This window comes from Dendrobates tinctorius, unplaced genomic scaffold, assembly GCF_039654945.1.
Source record: "Dendrobates tinctorius isolate UK_male_01 unplaced genomic scaffold, ASM3965494v1 ptg000032l, whole genome shotgun sequence".
Lineage (NCBI taxonomy): Eukaryota > Metazoa > Chordata > Amphibia > Anura > Dendrobatidae > Dendrobates > Dendrobates tinctorius.
The window spans coordinates 14,076,329-14,095,299 of record NW_027361700.1 but is presented as its reverse complement, the minus strand read 5'-3'; the positions used below and the strand labels follow the sequence as shown (position 1 = coordinate 14,095,299).

Genomic DNA, 18,971 nt, shown 5'->3' with positions numbered 1-18,971 from the left:
AAATGTGTGCAAACTGTGAAGCGCTGCGGAATATGTTAGCGCTATATAAAAATAAAGATTATTATTATTATTAAAGATTTATAAACCAAAAAAGTGAATAGCTGCTGGACCTAGCATTTTCTACTTTGCAGCTTGTGAGTGCAAGAGGAAGATCCTGCTATAAAACAGCTGGACATATAGAGATTGTGGACATTTCTGCCAAATTGCTCTTTATGAAGAGCATCTTATTTGTCCCCCTGCAAGTTGCATGGCTTTCTCTTGCATTAAGTTGGCACTGGGAGTCAAGGAAAAAAAGCACCAGCCAGTTGTGGCAGAAGAACCAGTGGTGCAGAAACTAGGAGCCTGCGGCACAGCTGTGCACGGACTCTGAACAGTGACAAAGTGGACGGCACTACAGAAAAATCTCGCAGGAGCTGAGTTTTAATGTAGCAATTTGATTCAATTTTCCACTCTATAAAATTACCCATCACCGCTCCTTGCTGTCTAACAGACACCTTCACTCTTAATTTAACAATCTGATCCAATTCTGCCAGGGAAATTGGAAAAATTTATCACCTGTGAAATTTTATTTTTCCTTGGTTGTATCTGTTTTTGTAAAACTTCATTAACGACGATGACTTGCTGAGGAAATAATGTTATTTTTTTTATCTGCTTGGGACACGAGAAATGGCCCCAGCAGAGACTGTATGCTCATTAGCATAATAAAACAAAGAAGCATACAATGAGTGAAGATAAATACCCTACAGCTGGATACAACACAACCTGTGAGGAATGAGTGTCGCCCATGGCTTTAAATAATTAACCTCTTACCTGGAACTACCTCGTAGATGTCATCATCCTCAATGGGACTTCCTGCCCTGGTCAGAGGTAGAGGGTGTATCATATGAGAGGAGTTCAGGCTGTCCACATCATCGTAAGACTCTTCATCATCTTCACAAGGTATAGAGGAAGAGATGATATCTGAGAGAAAACAAGAAGGGTCCACAAACAATATCATCCATACATCACTATAAAATTACCTTCACATTTCTGAGATAACTAATATGATCACATCCCTACAAAAGTGTCTGCCTTTATGTAACACATTTGTTGCCATCCTCACCAGACGTAAAAACTGAACAATTTTCTCAACAGTAAAAATGCTTGTAGGTATAGATGAAGCATTACATAATTCTTGTCTATTGCCATTATCCTGCCGGGGATATGTGGACCATGCATCACTGAGTGATCAGTCACCGATCATGCTATTGCGATGTTCTGGGGAACTTCTCTGACCAGGGCCCAGCAAACCTTGTCAGAAAACTTTGCCCTAACCTGTAATAATAGGACTTATTATTATTATTAATAATTACTTATCTGTATTTTAAGACAAGAGGGGCACAGAAGACCCTTGTTCTCAGATATCCCCCCATTTCAGGCAGCAACACATAACGATGCATATTGCAATGTGACGTATGTGTTCTTTATTGGCAAAGAGAAGCAGTCTCCCTCTGCCCTGCAGTCTTCTCCCTCCTCATTGCAGTCGACGGAGGAAAGAGTGTGCTCAGATCACAATGCTGTATAAGTCCTCGTTCCCATATATCTAGCCACTATTTTACCCCTACAGCATGATAGTGAAATGCCAGAAGGAATTGATGGAAGAACTGATCCAATAGTTTTTCATAGAATTGTTCCTGACATCAGGAGTATAAGTTGCGTTAGACTAATATATGTCATCCCAAGGTGGCTCCTGTCCCTACCCTCTTAGTCACCTGTACCTGCTGTCCCTTAGGCTATGTGCACACGTGCATAATTGCAACGAAAATTTCTGCAGCAATTCCGCAACTCACTGCTGCGGGAAATACGCGGGAAATACACATGCGGAGTTCCCAAGAAAAACTAGCGTTTTGCAAGCGTAATTAGCTTGCAGAATGCTAGCATTTTCCAAGCGATCTGTAGCATCACTTGGAAAACTGATTGACAGGTTGGTCACATTTGTCAAACATAGTGTTTGACAAGTGTGACCAACTTTTTACTATTGATGCTGCCTATGCAGCATCAATAGTAAAAAGATAAAATGTTAAAAATAATTAAAAAAAAATAAAAAAATCGTGATATTCTCACCTTCCGGCGTCCTCTGTAGCCTTCCCGATCCTTACGATGCTCCCAGCAACTCCCGTTCCCAGGGATGCCTTGCAACAATGACCCCAGATGACGCAGCATCACGCGAAACCGCTACGTCAACAAAGGTCATTGTCGCAAGGCATCACTGGGAACGGGACTTGCCGGGAGCATCGCTGAGGCCTGGGAAGGCTGCCGGGGCCACCAGAAGGTGAGAATATCACGATTTTTATTTTAATTCTTTTTTTAACAGGGATATGGTACCCAGGGCCTGGAAGAGAGTCTCCTCTCCTCCAGACCCTGGGTACCATCCACACATTTTCCGCTTACTTTGTGCATGGTGGGCTTAGCCACATGCGTAAAGTGAGCGGATCAATGCATTCCTATGTATGCGGAATTCCCGCGATTCCACACCAAGAATGAGCATGCTGCGTATTTTACTGCGATGCGATTCCACCACGGAAAAATACGCAGCATTAGCACAGCATGTGCAGAATGCCATTGAATTCAAAGGGTTGCATTTTGTATGCGTTTTTGCGGCGAAAAAATGCGGAAAAAACGCTTACAATCCGCAACGTGTGCATATAGCCTAAAAAGCTTTACAGAATATGACTCCTCCTATAGAAGAGGTATTTTTTTAAATTCAAGACAGTATTCACAACAAGAAAAATTATCACACTCACATACTGCTGCTGGTAAAATTAAGATTAACGCTTTATACATAATTCAATTGAAAGTGGAAAGACATGTATTCAAGAAACTGGATAGAAAACTCGTGCATCATTTATGTTCTGATTCTGTTAAAAGATGGAGGATGATTTTAGGAATGTTGTGGATCACCAGAATGGGGGATTTGTGCCTGATGTTCTCCCATGGCTGCAAACATTCAAGAAGAGTTGAACAGAGTAGACAAAGTGGATCTGGCAAAAAGGGGCCCACTACAATAGTTATCAATAATTAAGTGGATAAGGAATAATTTATGTACAATTAAATACACCTTTAACAAGTTAATGACAGGGCTCCTGACCAGCCACATTTTCGGATATTATCGCAGATGCTTTCTTTATGGCTTGTTCGGATAGTAAAATATATTTTGCTTCTTTTTTTACATATGGAGCTTAACTTTTGAGGCATTTTTGTATTTTTTTTTTAAATAGAAATTATTGGTAATTTTTCATCATTTATGACTAAAAAGGCCAGCTAGAAATATTTTTCATTGCATTCTCCTTTCAGTAGAACTTATTTTTATATGGCAAACATATTTTTTTTTCCAAAGGGGTGTGGCTAGAAACAGTCATTTAGACTGCCGATGGCGGTCTTTTTTATGCTTTTATTTCTGTTTTATTTTTTACTTTTGCTATATTTATTTAAAAACGTGGTAAAAATTGTTAGTACCCTTGTTTAATGACAGAAAATCCCACAATGGTCACAGAAATAACTTGAATCTGACAAAAGTAATAATAAATAAAAAAATCTATGAAAATGAATAAATGAAAGTCAGACATTGCTTTTCAACCATGCTTTCACAGAATTTAAAAAAAAAAATAAAACTCATGAAATAGGCCTGGACAGATATGATGGTACCCTTAACTTAATATTTTGTTGCACTACCTTTTGAGGCAATCACTGCAAACAAACGATTCCTGTAACAGTCAATGAGACTTCTGCGCCTCTCGACAGGTATTTTGGCCCACTCCTCAAGAGCAACCTGCTTCAGTTGTCTCGTGTTTGAAGGTTGCCTTTTCCAGACGGCATGTTTCAGCTCTTTCCAAAGATCATCAATAGGATTTAGGTCAGGGCTCATAGAAAGCCACTTCAGAATAGTCCAATGTTTTCCTTTTAGTCATTCTTGGGTGTTTTTAGCTGTGTGTTTTGGGTCATTATCCTGTTGCAAGACCCATGACCTGCGACTGAGACCAAGTTTTCTGACAATGGGCAGCACATTTTTCTCTAGAATCCCTTGATAGTCTTGATATTTCATTGTACCCTGCACAGATTCTAGACACCCTGTGCCAGATGCAGCAAAGCAGCCCCAGAACATAACAGAGCCTCCTCCATATTTCACAGTAGGGACAGTGTTCTTTTCTTGATATGCTTCATTTTTCCATCTGTGAACATAGAGCTGATGTGCCTTGCCAAAAAGTTTCATTTTGTCTCATCTGTCCATAGGACATTCTCCCAGAAGCTTTGTGGCTTGTCAACATGTAGTTTGGCAAATTCCAGTCTGGCTTTTTTATGATTTTGTTTCAACAATGGTGTCCTCCTTGGTCGTCTCCCTTGAATTCCACTTTGGCTCATACAACAACGGATGGTGCGATCTGACACTGATGTTCCTTGAACTTGAAGTTCACCTTTAATCTGTTTAGACGTTTTTCTGGGCTCTTTTGTTACCATTCGTATTATCCGTCTCTTTGATTTCTCATCAATTTTCCTCCTGCGGCCACGTCCAGGGAGGTTGGCTACAGTCCCATGGAGCTTACAATTCTGAATAATATGTGCAACTGTAGTCACAGGAACATCAAGCCGCTTGGAGATGGTCTTATAACTTTTACCTTCAACATGTTTTACTATAATTTTCTTTCTAATCTCTTGAGACAACTCTTTCCTTTTCTTCCTCTGGTCCATGTTCAGTGTGATGCACACCATGTCACCAAACAGCACAGTGAGTATCTGTAGCCCTATATACGGCCCACTCACTGATTCCAAGATTGTTGACACCTGTGATGCTAATTAGTGGACACACCTTTTGTCACATTATTTTCAGTGGTACCATCATTTCTCTCCAGGCCTATTTCATTAGTTTTATTTATTTATTTTTTTAATTCTGTGGAAGCATGGTTGAAAAGCAATGTCTGACTTTCATTTGTTCATTTTCATAGGTTTATTTATTATTACTTTTGTCAGATTCAAGTTATTTCTGTGACCATTGTGGATTTTTCTGTCATTAAACGAGGGGTACCAACAATTTTGACCACGTGTGTATTTTATATATATTGTGCTTAAAAAACCTTTGGGGGATGTGAGAGAGTGCACTTTAACATATCAATACATTGCTCTTTTGTTGCCCATTTCCCTTTTAACTGGGGCCTCAGCTAAAAGAGAATTTCAGGCTTCTGGCTGTGCAAATTGCCTCTTCAGAGAAGAACAGGACTAGAACTCTATAGCACCACCTGTTGGAAGCAGCGATCCTACAAGCCACTATCAAACCTTTAATGAGCTTTGCAATAGGACTTGGGATAAAAGCCAAATCAGATTCTCAATTTGTAGACATGGTATTTTGGGGTATTGCCCCTCATTAGTGCAAACTATGAGATCTGATTTGGCTAGGTGAGAGGCTCTGGACTGAGGTTTAAGGGATAACTTTTCTCATTATCAGCAAGGAACAGTCTCTAACCCCGTCTTTTATATCAAAGCATATAATGAAAGAATGCAAAGACCATTGTGAAGAAAGGGGAGCAGCGTTAGCTGTGACATTGCATACTGTGAATGGTGGATCCTGTCTCATCAGCTGTATATAAAGGTGTTTTCTGTCATTGTAATCCTGACTGATAACGAACATACTGAAAACTCTTCCTAAAAAGTACAGAAGTCTCAATAGCCCAGTTGTTCGTGTGGACACTGCAAGGTAACTATTTGTGGGATTTTTTGAACAGAATATGATATGAAAAAAAAACATTGCAAGAAATGAGATTAAAAAATATGTGCCTATATAATAATTCAAAATCTTGTCCTCTTAAAGACAAAGTGTAATGTATTATACTCACCTTTTACCAAAAATTGTATTTGTTCCACCCAGTTCCTGGCTTCTCCTGGACTGGCCGCGGTGAACTGTTAATAGAAGAATTGTTAAGTAGGTTCGTGATGCCCTCCTTTTAATTCACTTTCTAAAACACTGGACATTACCTCATAACTGCGATTACCAGGAGAGATTAGCTCAAAGCAGGAATCTCGTCGAGAGTCTTTGCGGATATTTGAAACCAGCTGGGCACCACAATCTTTTATCAAGAAGCCACCCTTGGGAACTTTCCCTGCAATAAAATCTGTGAACAATTACTTTGTAAAGGACAGGACTCTGATATATGTTTTATCCCACTAAAGCAATAACAGTTGGAATTGCGTTTCATACTGTAAGGCCTGTACCACAAGAAGTGGCCTGCTGGTGGATGGGCAGCATTTTGGGGCATGACCCATTGTGTAAAAAACATGTGAATGCCACCCTAAGGCATAACGGAGACATTCTCTAGGGATGTGAGACTATGTTCTTTCTCTGCTGTCTTGGGAGCGGTTTTAATATTTCTCTATTGAATTAATGTATTTTACATATAATGCTTACTCTCTAGCAATTTTCCAGCTGTGTGATCTACATCAGCCTAGCTCAGTTGTATGCATTCACTTTAAAGGGGTTGTCAACTCTCTAGCAATTTTCCAGCTGTGTGATCTACATCAGCCTAGCTCAGTTGTATGCATTCACCTTAAAGGGGTTGTCAACAACTCAGACAACCCCCTCTCAATCACCATGATTACACCAATTAAATGAATAACACCTACTGTATACTCGCCTCCGGTGCTGTTCCAGGGGTGACAGCACTGGCTCTCCAAGGGCTTGTGTGACAACAATGCAGCTGCTCTCTCACTTCTTCCGAATGTCTGATTTGTACAAAGCAGGGAATAGTTAAGAGACCGCTGCTTGGCTGCAGGAATTGCGTGACATAATGTCACTGGAGCCCTGGGGGAGCCAGTGCCCACACTGCTGGAATGGCGCATAGGCGAGTATAGGTTTTATTATTTTACTTGGAGGAAACATGCTGATTAAAAAGGGGTTGTCACACATCAATACAGCAGACAACCCAGAAATAGCACATAAACTAACACTGATAGGTATACACATGGCATACCCAAACGCCTCTACAAAATTCTTTAATGAAAACTCATGCTGCATTTCTTAGGCAAAGATACATTGCTTGAGTACGGATTTAATATTTTGGCTATATTAATTGTAGCCCTATATACAATTTTTTTTTGCATAGAATAGCTGTTTGATACATATTATGACAAAACAAACATATCTAATTGATATTTAGTTGGTCCAACATAACAATTTTACGATTAAAGCTGCTCCTTTGTTAATCAGAAGAGGCTTCTAATTTGGTTTCTCTGTTCAGTATTCAACTTCCTGCCCTATGAGATTTGCAGTTATGAGGTGGGCATCATTATTATTCCAAAGCTACAAATAAAACATGAATTTAAGAGCTGCTTTTTATGTTGATCAAGCAAAAAGAAATAATTCACATATTACATAACTAGTACAAAATGCAATGCATTATTTAGAGGTCACGTAGCTGATTTCCTCCGTGTTATGAACCTACTCCCTTCGCACTCATTCATGAGGCCATACGGTTAATTGTGGCTAACAGCAGGATAGCTACATCCAGATGTGTAAACCCTTCCTTCCTGAATGGTGTCTACATGCAGGAGAATAAAACTTGGCAAATAAAAAAACATTGAAAATATACTGTATGATTTGTTACCATACCATTACAGAGAAATTTGAAACTGTAAATCTAATTAAGATTTGTGTCACGTAGCAGATGAAAATTATTACATGTGCCCCACTGTAGCAATTCATAAAGTTAAAAAAAAATTGATTCATATATTTTATATAGATATGTACATTACAAAATATTTATGTACAGTATTTTATGCAGCATTAAGTACCAGTTCTAAATACCCAATTATATCATGACCCAGTCTGTAATTCCAGGTACACTAACAGCTTGGCATTACATTGATTTTTCCACGGAACCAGCGTCACAGCCATTATTCTACTGTCCCAGGAGTAATTTCTCAACACGACAACGCCAAGACACATGTTATTTATGTTACAGTGAGCAGCCTGTGTGGCTGAAACAAGCTACCATGACCTGCAGCATCTCTGGACTGTCTCCCATCTAGCACATCTGAGATATCATTGATCGGCAATTGCAAAGGGAGTGGCCAGCAGCGGATCTTGATGATTTATGTGACCAAATACATTTAGCGTGGCAGAACATTCATCTGACAACAATTAATAGCTATATTGACAGTAACCAAGATGTGTAAGTGCTGGGATTTGTGAGTGGTGTTCATAATGAATACTAAATAAATTTAGAGGTTTTTAACATTTTGTTTCCATTTTTCACCATTTGCATATGATTACATCATATATTGATTCCTAACCTTGATGCAGGCTCGCACGCCGAGTCAGCATCTTTCCTGACAGATGATGGCTGATTTAATCTCCCCTCATGTGACTTTAACAGCCTCAGGTGGAGCTCCACCCATGGCTGTTAACCTGATAAATGTCACTGTCAATGTCTGACAGCGGCATTTAACATGCGCCAGAAGCGGGTGTGTCATTCCACACGCCTATCGCCACTTGGTGCCAATAGGTTGCCATGACAGCTGGAGGCCTACTGAAGACCTCTGTGCTTCGCAAAACAATTCTCCTGTGAAAGCCAGCATTTAGCTGCCGTTCGTAGGAGACTGAGATTTTCGCTATACATTGCAGTGCTGATGTACTGCTATGTATAAAAAAGTGATTGGATGATCGCAGCTTCATGTCTATTAAATACAAAAAAAGTAAAATAAAAATGTTTCTCAAAAATCTGAAAAAAAAATATATACAAACATTCAAACGACCTCCCTTTTGCCCCATTAAAAAAATAAAATACATATATTTGGTATTGCTGAATTTGTAAAAGTCCAATCTATCAAAATATAAAAATAATTAATCTAATTGTTAAACCGCGTAATGAGAAAAAGAATCGAAAAGCCAGAATTATGCTTTTTTGGCGGCTATAAATTTGCAATAAAATGCAATCAAGAGGCGATCAAAACATTGTATCTACCACAAAATGGCAATCATTAAAACATCCACTCATGGCAAAAAAAACAACCTCTCCCACGGCTTCATATCTTGAAAACTGAAAATGTTGCAGGTCTCAGAAAATGGTGGCAAGCAATTTTATTTGTATAACAGGTTTCTGATTTTTTTTCACCACTTAAAAAAGGAAAGATAAAAACTGAACATGTTTGGTCTCTGCGTAATTGTATTGGCCTGGAAAATCATAACGCCAGGTCAATTTTACAATATAGTGAACATGGTAAACAAAAAATACAAAACAATTGTGGAATTTAACTTTTTTTTCAATTTCAAAGCCCTTGAATTTATTTTTTCTCCGCTTTCCAGTGCATCACATGATAAAATTAATGGTGTCTTTCATAAGCACAACTTGTCCAGCCAAAAACAAGCCTTCATACTGTTTTGTCAACGGAAAAATAAGAGTTATGGGTCTTGGAAGAAGGGGAGGAAAAAACAAAAATGAAAAAATTGAAAATCGCCTGATCAAGAAGGGGTTAACATGTCTTTATGATCCTATGGTTTCCATAATTCCGCAACTTTTTCTTCTTGGTGCTGCAATTTCAATTTTGAGGAGCGTACACTACACATTCAAGGTTTCAAAAATCAGTAGCCCACTTACCTTTCTCATTAGAGTAATAGCAAAAGCTAATGTTAGAGAGAACACACCACCTTTTCTGCCACTCCGACCCAAAGAAGCCATGATCTGTGGGGAAAAAAACGGATGAGGGTTGACAAGATTTTTTATTTGGGTTGATAGAGGCCAAAAGTGTAACGTGTCAAGGCTTGGACTAAACCACAGGAGAATTCTCCGGTGGGCCACTGTACAATAGTGGGCCACCACCCACTTATATGAGCAGTACTTGGCACTATACAGTATACATGAATCACTATGTACAGACAAAGGCAGCATCTTAGTCATTTACAATCTACCAAATTCAATGTTATATAGATTTGTGATTGAAGATAATGTCACATTTCATGTAGTTGAAAATTAGCGCCCTGGAGTTGGATACTGGTGGGTTCTTTGCACCCCAGTCCGGCACTGAGGGTGCATTATTAATCACAAATTATACAAGTCTAAATGGAGCAAATGGTTATTTACATATCTAATTTCTGTAATGCTGACTAAGGGTCTCATTGCGCTAAACGATGCACCAGCGATCCCGACAACGATACAACCTGGTTAGGATCACTGGTGTGTCGCTACAGGATCGCTGGTGAGTTGTCAAACAGGCAGATCTCACCAGCGATCAGGACAAGCGAGGATGCTGGTATCCAAGGTAAATAGCGGGTAACTAAGCACCGCTGTGTACCCTGGATACAAGCGTGCTCGCACTGGGAGCTGGTATCCAGGGTAAATAGTGGGTAACTAAGTGCATGCGGCGATGCGTGCTGGCCAGCGGGAGACAAACGGTCAAACAATGGCCCAGAACATTCCTGCACGATCAGTGATACCCGGCGGGGGGGGGGCGGTTGCTGATGCATGCCACACACAGCGAGAAAGCTGGCGAGATCACTGATGCGTCACAAAATCGGTGACTCATCAGCGATCTCGCTAGCGATCTCGCCTAGTGTGATGTACCCCTTCATTAAAGATGTGACGTGATTAGCTGCTATTGGAGACCCTTCCTATGCACTAATGTTTGTTAAAAAAAAAGACCCTTTATGTCATACATAGTTCCAGTTTACACCCTAATAATGGTTTAGAAACTTGGAGTGAAAGCTTAGAAAAAATACTTGTTTAGGCATTACTGATGAGAAAGGGGCGAATGAGTCTTCAATCAGAGGCTGGACAGCCATCTGTCTGGGATGATTTAGTGAATCCTGCTTTGAGCAGGGGATTGCACCAGATGACCCAGGAGGTCCCTTCCAACTCTACCATTCTATGATTCAATGAGTAAATCACCAAAATTGAGATTATATTACATGCTATGTTATGTAAGAATAACTGATTTCTAAGAAGAGGCTTTATAAAGATTGTCCAACAAAGATAACCTCCTTATCTCTACTTGATTCTGGTAAGCAGCCCCTCATAGTATCTTACCTCTGTTCCTCTTCTCTAAGTAACCCTGTTTCAAAAGCTTTTCAGGCTCTTCTGTATCTCGAAATTCTAAAACAAATAAAAAAAAATTATATATATATATATATATATATATATATATATATATACACTGTAGGGATTCGCTCTGGTAGGCAATAGCCGGGCGGCAGCAACACACAGGCATAAAGTCCAATTCAAGTGATTTTAATGTCACTCAGTAACTAGCAGCTTAACAAAACATAAGGAAAACCAAACACATACTCCAGCTTGGAGAACCACTGGTCCCAGACTCACCCCTTGCACGGGACGGGCGTAACTAAGTGGATGCCAGGTCCTGCGGCATCCGCCAGATGCCATTCCCGGGGTTCTTCCAAGTCTTGCTGCTATAGTCCTGCAGCACGGGAATCCTGTATACAAGTTTCAGGCTGAGTCCACACAAGTTCCTGTAGTTTCCAGAAACACACTCACTCTGTGGCAATTACCAACCTCCATTACATAGGGCCTAACCCCTCCCACCAGTGAGGTAGACACCACATGGACTGATCACGTGACCCTGACATCATCGCAGGTCCCGTCTTTAGGGAAAAACCCGGACAAACATTAATCTGCTGGGAGAAACATATCTTCCATCCAGTAAAACATCCTTTACTGTACCACATACCTCCCCCTATGTTCAACCCCAAGGGGGTGGACACATGACATACAGTGAACTCTGGACAGGGCATCTGCATTCCCCTGTAGTCTGCCTGCACGATGTTCCACTGAAAATTTAAAATTTTGCAGGGACAGGAACCACCTGGTGACTCGGGCATTCCTCTCCTTAGCTTGACTCATCCACGTAAGAGACGAATGATCTGTCACCAACCGAAATGTTCTCCCCAGCAAATAGTAGCGCAACGATTCCAGTGCCCACTTGATGGCCAGGCACTCTCTCTCCACAATACTGTATCGGGTTTCAGCTGGGGTAAGCTTCCGGCTTAGGAAGCTAACGGGATGCTCTTCCCCATTAACTTCCTGAGACAGCACGGCACTATCTCCGAGGCATCAGTCTGCACCACAAACTCTTTTTTGAAATTTGGAGTGATCAGGACTGGTGTACCACACAGTACCCCTTTTAATTTTGTAAAGGCCTCCTCTAACTGATCATTCCAGTGGACCATCACAGATTTTTTCCCTTTTAAACAATCTGTTAAAGGCGCGGACGGGTTGCAAAGTTGGGAATGAACCGCCTGTAATATCCAACTAAACCCAAAAAGGCTTTTACCTGTTTTGTTGTGAGGGGGCGGGGCCAGTTCTGAATTGCCTCTACTTTGTTTACTTGGGGCTTGAGAACTCCTCTCCCAATGATGTAACCCAAGTACCGGGCTTCCTCCAACCCTGTGGAACACTTCTTTGGGTTGGCAGTTAGCCCTGCTTGTCGCAGGGAGTCTACCACTGCCTGTACTTTTGCTAAGTGGCTTTCCCAATCGGTGCTGAACACAATGATATCATCTAGATAGGCTGAGGCATAGCGGCGATGGGGACGGAGAACAATATCCATTAACCGTTGGAACGTTGCTGGAGCGCCACGCAAACCAAAGGGTAACACCTTATACTGGAACAGCCCCTCAGGTATTATAAAAGCAGTTTTCCCCTTCACTGCCTCTGTTAGGGGTACCTGCCAATAGCCTTTTGTGAGGTCCAGAGTTGTAAAATACCGTGCTTGCCCAAAGCGTTCTATCAACTCGTCAACCCGGGGCATGGGGTAGGTGTCAAACTTTGAAATGTCATTGAGTTTTCTAAAATCATTACAAAATCTTAGAGACCCATCAGGCTTGGGTATTAGGACTATTGGGCTGGCCCACTCACTTTGAGACTCTTCTATGACCCCTAACTGTAGCATCATTTTTACCTCTTCCGAGATGGCTTGTCGCCGGGCCTCAGGCACCCGATATGGCTTTAGTCGGACCTTGGCCTGTGGCTCTGTGACAATGTCATGTTGGATTAGGGAGGTGCGTCCAGGGAGCTCCAAAAAAAAATCTGTATTTCGGCTAATGAACTCCCGGACCTCCTGAACCTGTCTAGGGGACAAAGTATCCGCATTTCTGACCCCGATTTGGATTTCTCCTGTCTCGCCCCGAGGTAAGGGAGCCTTTTCCATCTGAAACGCTGGCAGCGGACTATCCCCACCAAGGTGCTCTCTATCTTTCCAGGGTTAAAGCAAATTAATATGGTAAACCTGTTCTGGTTTTCTCTGCCCTGGCTGGTGTACCTTGTAGTCTACTGGCCCCACCTTCTCCATTACCTCGTAGGGTCCCTGCCACCTTGCAAGAAAGTTGCTATCTACAGTAGGCTCAAGCACCAAAACCCGATCCCCAGGGCTAAAGGTTCTTACCCGAGCCTCCCTGTTATAGACCCGACTCTGTGAACATTCTGCTGCCTCCATATGTTCCCGGACCAAGGGTAGGACTGTCTCCATTCTCTCTTGCATTTTTGCAACATGCTCTATCACACTTTTGTGGGGGGTAGGTTGATTCTCCCAGGCTTCCTTGGCTATATCTAGTAAGCCCCGCGGATGCCTGCCGTACAATAGTTCAAAGGGTGAGAACCCCGTAGATGCCTGAGGCACCTCCCGTACTGCAAACAACAAATATGGCAATAAGAGATCCCAGTCCTTCCCATCTTTGGAGACTGCCTTTTTTAACATGCTCTTCAGTGTCTTATTGAACCTTTCTACCAGACCATCTGTTTGGGGATGATAGACCGGTATGCGCAACTGTTTAACATAACAACCGGCAGAGTTCCTTCATAATTTTTGACATAAAGGGGGTTCCCTGGTCTGTCAGAATCTCTTGCGGAATTCCCACCCGTTAAAACATACCCATGAGCTCCTTTGCTATAAGCTTAGCTGATATGTGGTGCAGAGGAATGGCCTCAGGATATCGGGTAGCATAGTGTAGAACTACAAGAATATGTTGGTGTCCCCTTGCCGACTTATTGAGGCCCCACCAGGTCCATGGCCACTCTCTCGAAGGGTACCTCTATAATTGGCAAAGGCACCAAAGGGCTCCGAAAGTGAGGCTGGGGACTGGTTACCTGGCATACTGGACAGGAGCTACAGTACCGTTTAACTTCATGAACCCCTGGCCAATAAAATCGCTGCAGAATTCGGTCGAGGGTCTTCTTTTGGCCCAAATGCCCCCCAAGTACATGCGCATGCGCTAAATCCATTATCAGCCTGCGATACGTCTGAGGTACCAGTAATTGTTCTACCACTTCCCCACGTATTTTCTCCACTCAGTACAACAAATCCTGGTTCAACTCAAAGCGCGGCCACACCGTATCTGCCCCAGGTTGTTGGGGTTCCGCATTGACAAACAGTACATTTTCTCTGGCCCGGGCTAAAGTAAGGTCTCGGAGTGGCGCTGTACCAAAATTGTCACCTGATACATTCAAGTCTGACAACTCGGGTCCCGGCGGCAAGTCTTCCACCTCTCCAGCCAATCCTTCTACGGGAGAATTCTCCCCTTCCTCCACCGAAGAGAAGGTTATTCCTACTGCCAGCACCTCTTCCTCCGGGCCACCAGGTTCATGCCCCCCTTCTGGCAAATGTAACCTGGTTGCCTCTGGTACCGGCAGTTGCTCAGTGGATGGTACAACAGATGGCCACAGCACAGAAAACAATGGAAAGTCTCTTCCAATTATCACTTCATAATGTAAATTAGTCACCACCCCCACCTCGTGGCACCGCCTCCCTGCTGGCGTGCTGATTACCACTAGTGTGGTGGGATAGTCTTTTAAGTCTCCATGTATACACAACACCCAAATTTTCCGACCGGTATACTCGCTGGTGTGTATCCAGCTGGCTCGTACCAGGGTTACAAGACTCCCTGAGTCCAATAGGGCTACAGCCGGGGTGCCCTCCACTTCCACCCGACACAAGTGTTCCATATTAGGGCATTTTGGGGTGCCCATTGCACACATTGGTTCGGCATAGTGGGACTGGCGGTACCCAAAATTGGTGTCCATGGGCTCAGTCAGGTGGGGGCAATCAGCTCTCATATGACCTGGTTCCTGGCACCGCCAGCAGATTATGGGGCTCCTTACTTCCCCAGATAAGTCCGGAGCGGCCTTCCTGGGCTCCGCTCGTCGAACCAGGGGCGGGGACTTAGGGAACCTTCCTGTTACCTTTCGGGGGGTCCCTCCCTGTAACTCTTTGGTAGCCCCATACCTTTCTATGAGGTCTATCATCTGCATTGCATTAGTAGGGGATGCCTGTCCGACCCCGGTATGGAGGGAGTGGGGCAAAGCCCTCCAAAATCTATCAGTCACTATGCGGTCCAGCATGGCCGTGGGGGACAACACTTCAGGCTGCAACCACTTTTGTAACAGGTGCAACAGGTCGTATTACTGGGATCGGGCTGGCTTGGAAGGGGTAAACTCCCACTGGTGTACCCGCTGGGCCCGCACTAACACATTTACCCCAAGGCGTGCCAGTATCTCACCCTTGACGACCGTGTAGTCCGCCCTTTGCTCTGGGGATAGGTCCTGATACGCTTTCAACGGTGCTGGGGTCAGAAACGGAGTGAGGACACCTGCCCAATGGTCCTGGGGGAGCTTCTCTCTCTCAGCGACTCCTTCAAACATCTCCAGATACGCCTCCACATCATCCGATTTCTCCATTTTAGGAATCGCTGTACGAACCGCTTTCCGAATATCATGGATTCCCCGGTCAGCTCCTTTTGCTTGCGCTGTCGTGATATGCTGTGTCAACAGCTGGTTGGTTTCCTGCTGCTGCTGCATAGCCTGCTGCTGCATAGCCTGCTGTCGCATGGCCTCCTGTTGCTGCTGCATAGCCTGTATGAGCGCTTTTACCGTGGCCTCCATTTCTGGAAAGTTCCCCACCTTGGTCTCTGCCACTCGTTTCACCCAGGACATAGGCTGGGGTACCAATCAAAACAGCCTGGCCTCACTGCTTGTGCCCGCATTATCCACCAATTGTAGGGATTCGCTTCTGGAAGGCAATAGCCGGGCGACAGTAACGAGGCAACACACAGGCATAAAGTCTAATTCCAGTGGTTTTAATGTCACTCAGTAACTAGCAGCTTAACAAAACATTAGGAAAACCAAACACATACTCCAGCATGGAGAACCACTGGTCCCAGACTCACCCCTTGCACGGGACGGGCGTAACTAAGCGGCTGCCAGGTCCTGCGGCATCCGCCAGGTGCCATTCCCGGGGTTCTTCCGAGTCTTGCTGCTGTAGTCCTGCGGCACGGGAATCCAGTATACAAGTTTCAGGCTGAGTCCACACAAGTTCCTGTAGCTTCAAGAAACACACTCACTCTGTGGCAATTACCAATCTCCATTACATAGGGCCTAACCCCTCCCACCAGTGAGGTAGACACCACATGGGCTGATCATGTGACCCTGACATCATCGCAGGTCCCGTCTTTAGGGAAAAACCCAGCCAAACATTAATCTGCTGGGAGAAACATATCTTCCATCCAGTAAAACACCCTTTACTATACCACAATACATATAAATATATATATATATATATATATATATATATATATATATATATATATATAAACACACATATAACAGTGGACAGGAAACTGAAATGAAGTACATGAAATTCACTGTTAAATTCTCCATAAACTTACTGACAAATGTTACTCTTCTTTTAGTTTGCCCAGGAGCTCACTTGTTAAGAGCAACATTTTAGCTACTCTCCCTACTCTAATTGGGGAGAAGTTGCAATTACAGTAAATTATGGTCTAAGAGGTAAGGTTTTCTCCTTGTGGAGAGTGACAAGCCAGGTCTGGCATGCCTTTATGAGGAGACAAATGCCTTGCAAGCTCTTCTGGGAAATGAAATATGCAAATTGTCTCTTCAGAGAGGAAGAGGACTTGAACTCTAGAGCCATCCACTGGAAGCAGCAATCCTACAGGTCATTATCAACCCTTTACGAAGCTTGCAATATGACTTAGGATAGCAAGGTGTGTAATTCTCCTCATGCTGGCTGCCAGACCTGGCTTGTTGTCATTCTGCAAAAGGAGAAACATTACCCCTTAAATCCCAGACTTAGCCTCTGACTCAGCCAAATTAGATCTCACTGACGAGAGGCAACACCCTGAAAAACCGTGTCTGCAAACTGAGATTCTGGTTTGGCTTCTATTCCAAGTCATGTTGCGAGTCTCGTTAAAGGGTAAATAACAACTTGTAGGATTGCTGCTTCCAATAGGTGGCACTAGAGTTCAAATCCTCTTCCTCTCTGAAAAGACAGTTCTGATCACTTATTCACCTGCTTGCAAACAGTGAAACAGGCCTTATGTATATGTAGTATATGTTCAGTATTACATATCGTTTTCGGAAACTGAAATTGTTGTGTGGAGAAACTTGCACAAGTACTTATGGCATCCTCTCAGGCTTTTATTTACCAGAATGTAAACACTATGATCCAATGGGGAATCTATATGTGAAAATGCTGTCATCATATTCCAACAATTCATTTCCATCTGAAGTTCTTTGATCTTTTAACTAATATTCTTATTAAACACTACACTATAAATTAGGTCATTACCAATAAATGTCTGCTGTGGATAATGGATTACACAATTCAGTAATAGAGATCTGTCAGGTTAAATACCTGCAATGCTATTCTAGGGATGATCTGTGAAGAGTCAGGTGCAGACGCAGAGCGGAGATGGTCACTATATTTATGATTGCTGCACCTCTCAGGACAGACAAGTGATACAGATGGGCAGCCAAGCAGTTAATAACAAAGAAAAAAAAATTTGCATGGAAATTAAAATTCACAACAGCTTATTTAAACTGCAGTGCATATTTATGGAATATTTAGTAGGCTGGTATATGGCACGCACAACATGGGAGGAAATATGAATATTATATTACTGTCCCCAAACCGGCATCCAGGACCCTGCTGGCATGAGAATAACAAATGCTGCAGTAAAAAGTTTTATTTAGATGTTAAGACTCCCGCCCGCAGCAGGATTTCAGAGAGTGTGCCGCACGCGCCCATCACAGCGCACTCAGGAATTGAATTACCCAGGGGGGAGACACTGCTGATGAGCTTTGCTGCGCTTATTTAATTTCATTTACTTTCAGTCCATTAGCAGCATGGGGCTTTCTGTATCCCCACAAGAATGTCACAGGCATGAAAATGCTGTATAAATTACAGGGAGATAAACCTTGGACTTCGAGCTCCATGAAAGTGCTTTATTCTTCTCTTCTACAAATTTTGAGAAGTTTAAAAAAGTAATTTCCTCTTTGTGTAAAAGATAAAGGATATCTGCAATGGAATATTGCCAGATGTAATTCATTTATAAATGTATATACGGCAACGATATCGCCCTATGGCCAAGTACAATGGCCAACTAATCACAAAACCGCTGGCTTTGAACTGACCAAACAACTATAGTCCTCGGAACAGTGTAATGTTATGCAGATTCTATGGGTAAGATGCGTAATAATTCTCAGTACATCTATGGCCATCTGGTCAGACTTTTACCCTATTGCACCACAATCATCTGGCAGCACTTCTGCTCAGAAAATTAGTGCTGCACAAACTCCCCTCAATATACAATGCAAAAAAAAAAAAAACAGATTTTTTTTCCTACTTAAAAAACAACATATTGATCTCTTTGTATTACTAAAAATTGACCCAAGGTAGACCACGCACGATTTTAGAGTGTTTATACTGTGCAGAAAACACTATGTGCACTGGTCCCAAAGGAACTGTAATGATAAGGGTAAATGCATGTAACGTTCCATATTAAGACTGCATCAACAGAACGACTGGGAGATATAACATGGGTTTGTACACCTTGTAAAGTAGACAACCCCAATACACAGCACTATTAACAATTATTTTTACATAATGGCCCCTTTTTTCTCAACTGGGGGTGGAGCTAGTAAAATTAT

At 42.6% G+C, this 18,971-nt stretch overlaps 1 protein-coding gene across 4 annotated transcripts in view; it reads right to left on the bottom strand.

Moving 5' to 3' along the window:
• SKAP1 (src kinase associated phosphoprotein 1) overlaps positions 1-18,971 on the bottom strand; it is an 889,984-nt gene that overhangs the window by 201,698 nt on the left and 669,315 nt on the right. The window contains exons 5-9 of one of the 4 annotated variants that reach the window (XM_073572419.1): positions 11,046-11,111; positions 9,621-9,704; positions 6,004-6,140; positions 5,865-5,928; positions 811-960 (exon numbers count right to left, since the gene is read on the bottom strand). In XM_073572419.1, the coding sequence (XP_073428520.1) occupies positions 811-960; positions 5,865-5,928; positions 6,004-6,140; positions 9,621-9,704; positions 11,046-11,111 (501 nt within the window). The remainder of the gene's footprint in view (positions 1-810; positions 961-5,864; positions 5,929-6,003; positions 6,141-9,620; positions 9,705-11,045; positions 11,112-18,971) is intronic. The other 3 variants (XM_073572420.1, XM_073572421.1, XM_073572422.1) reach the window with 3 other exon arrangements.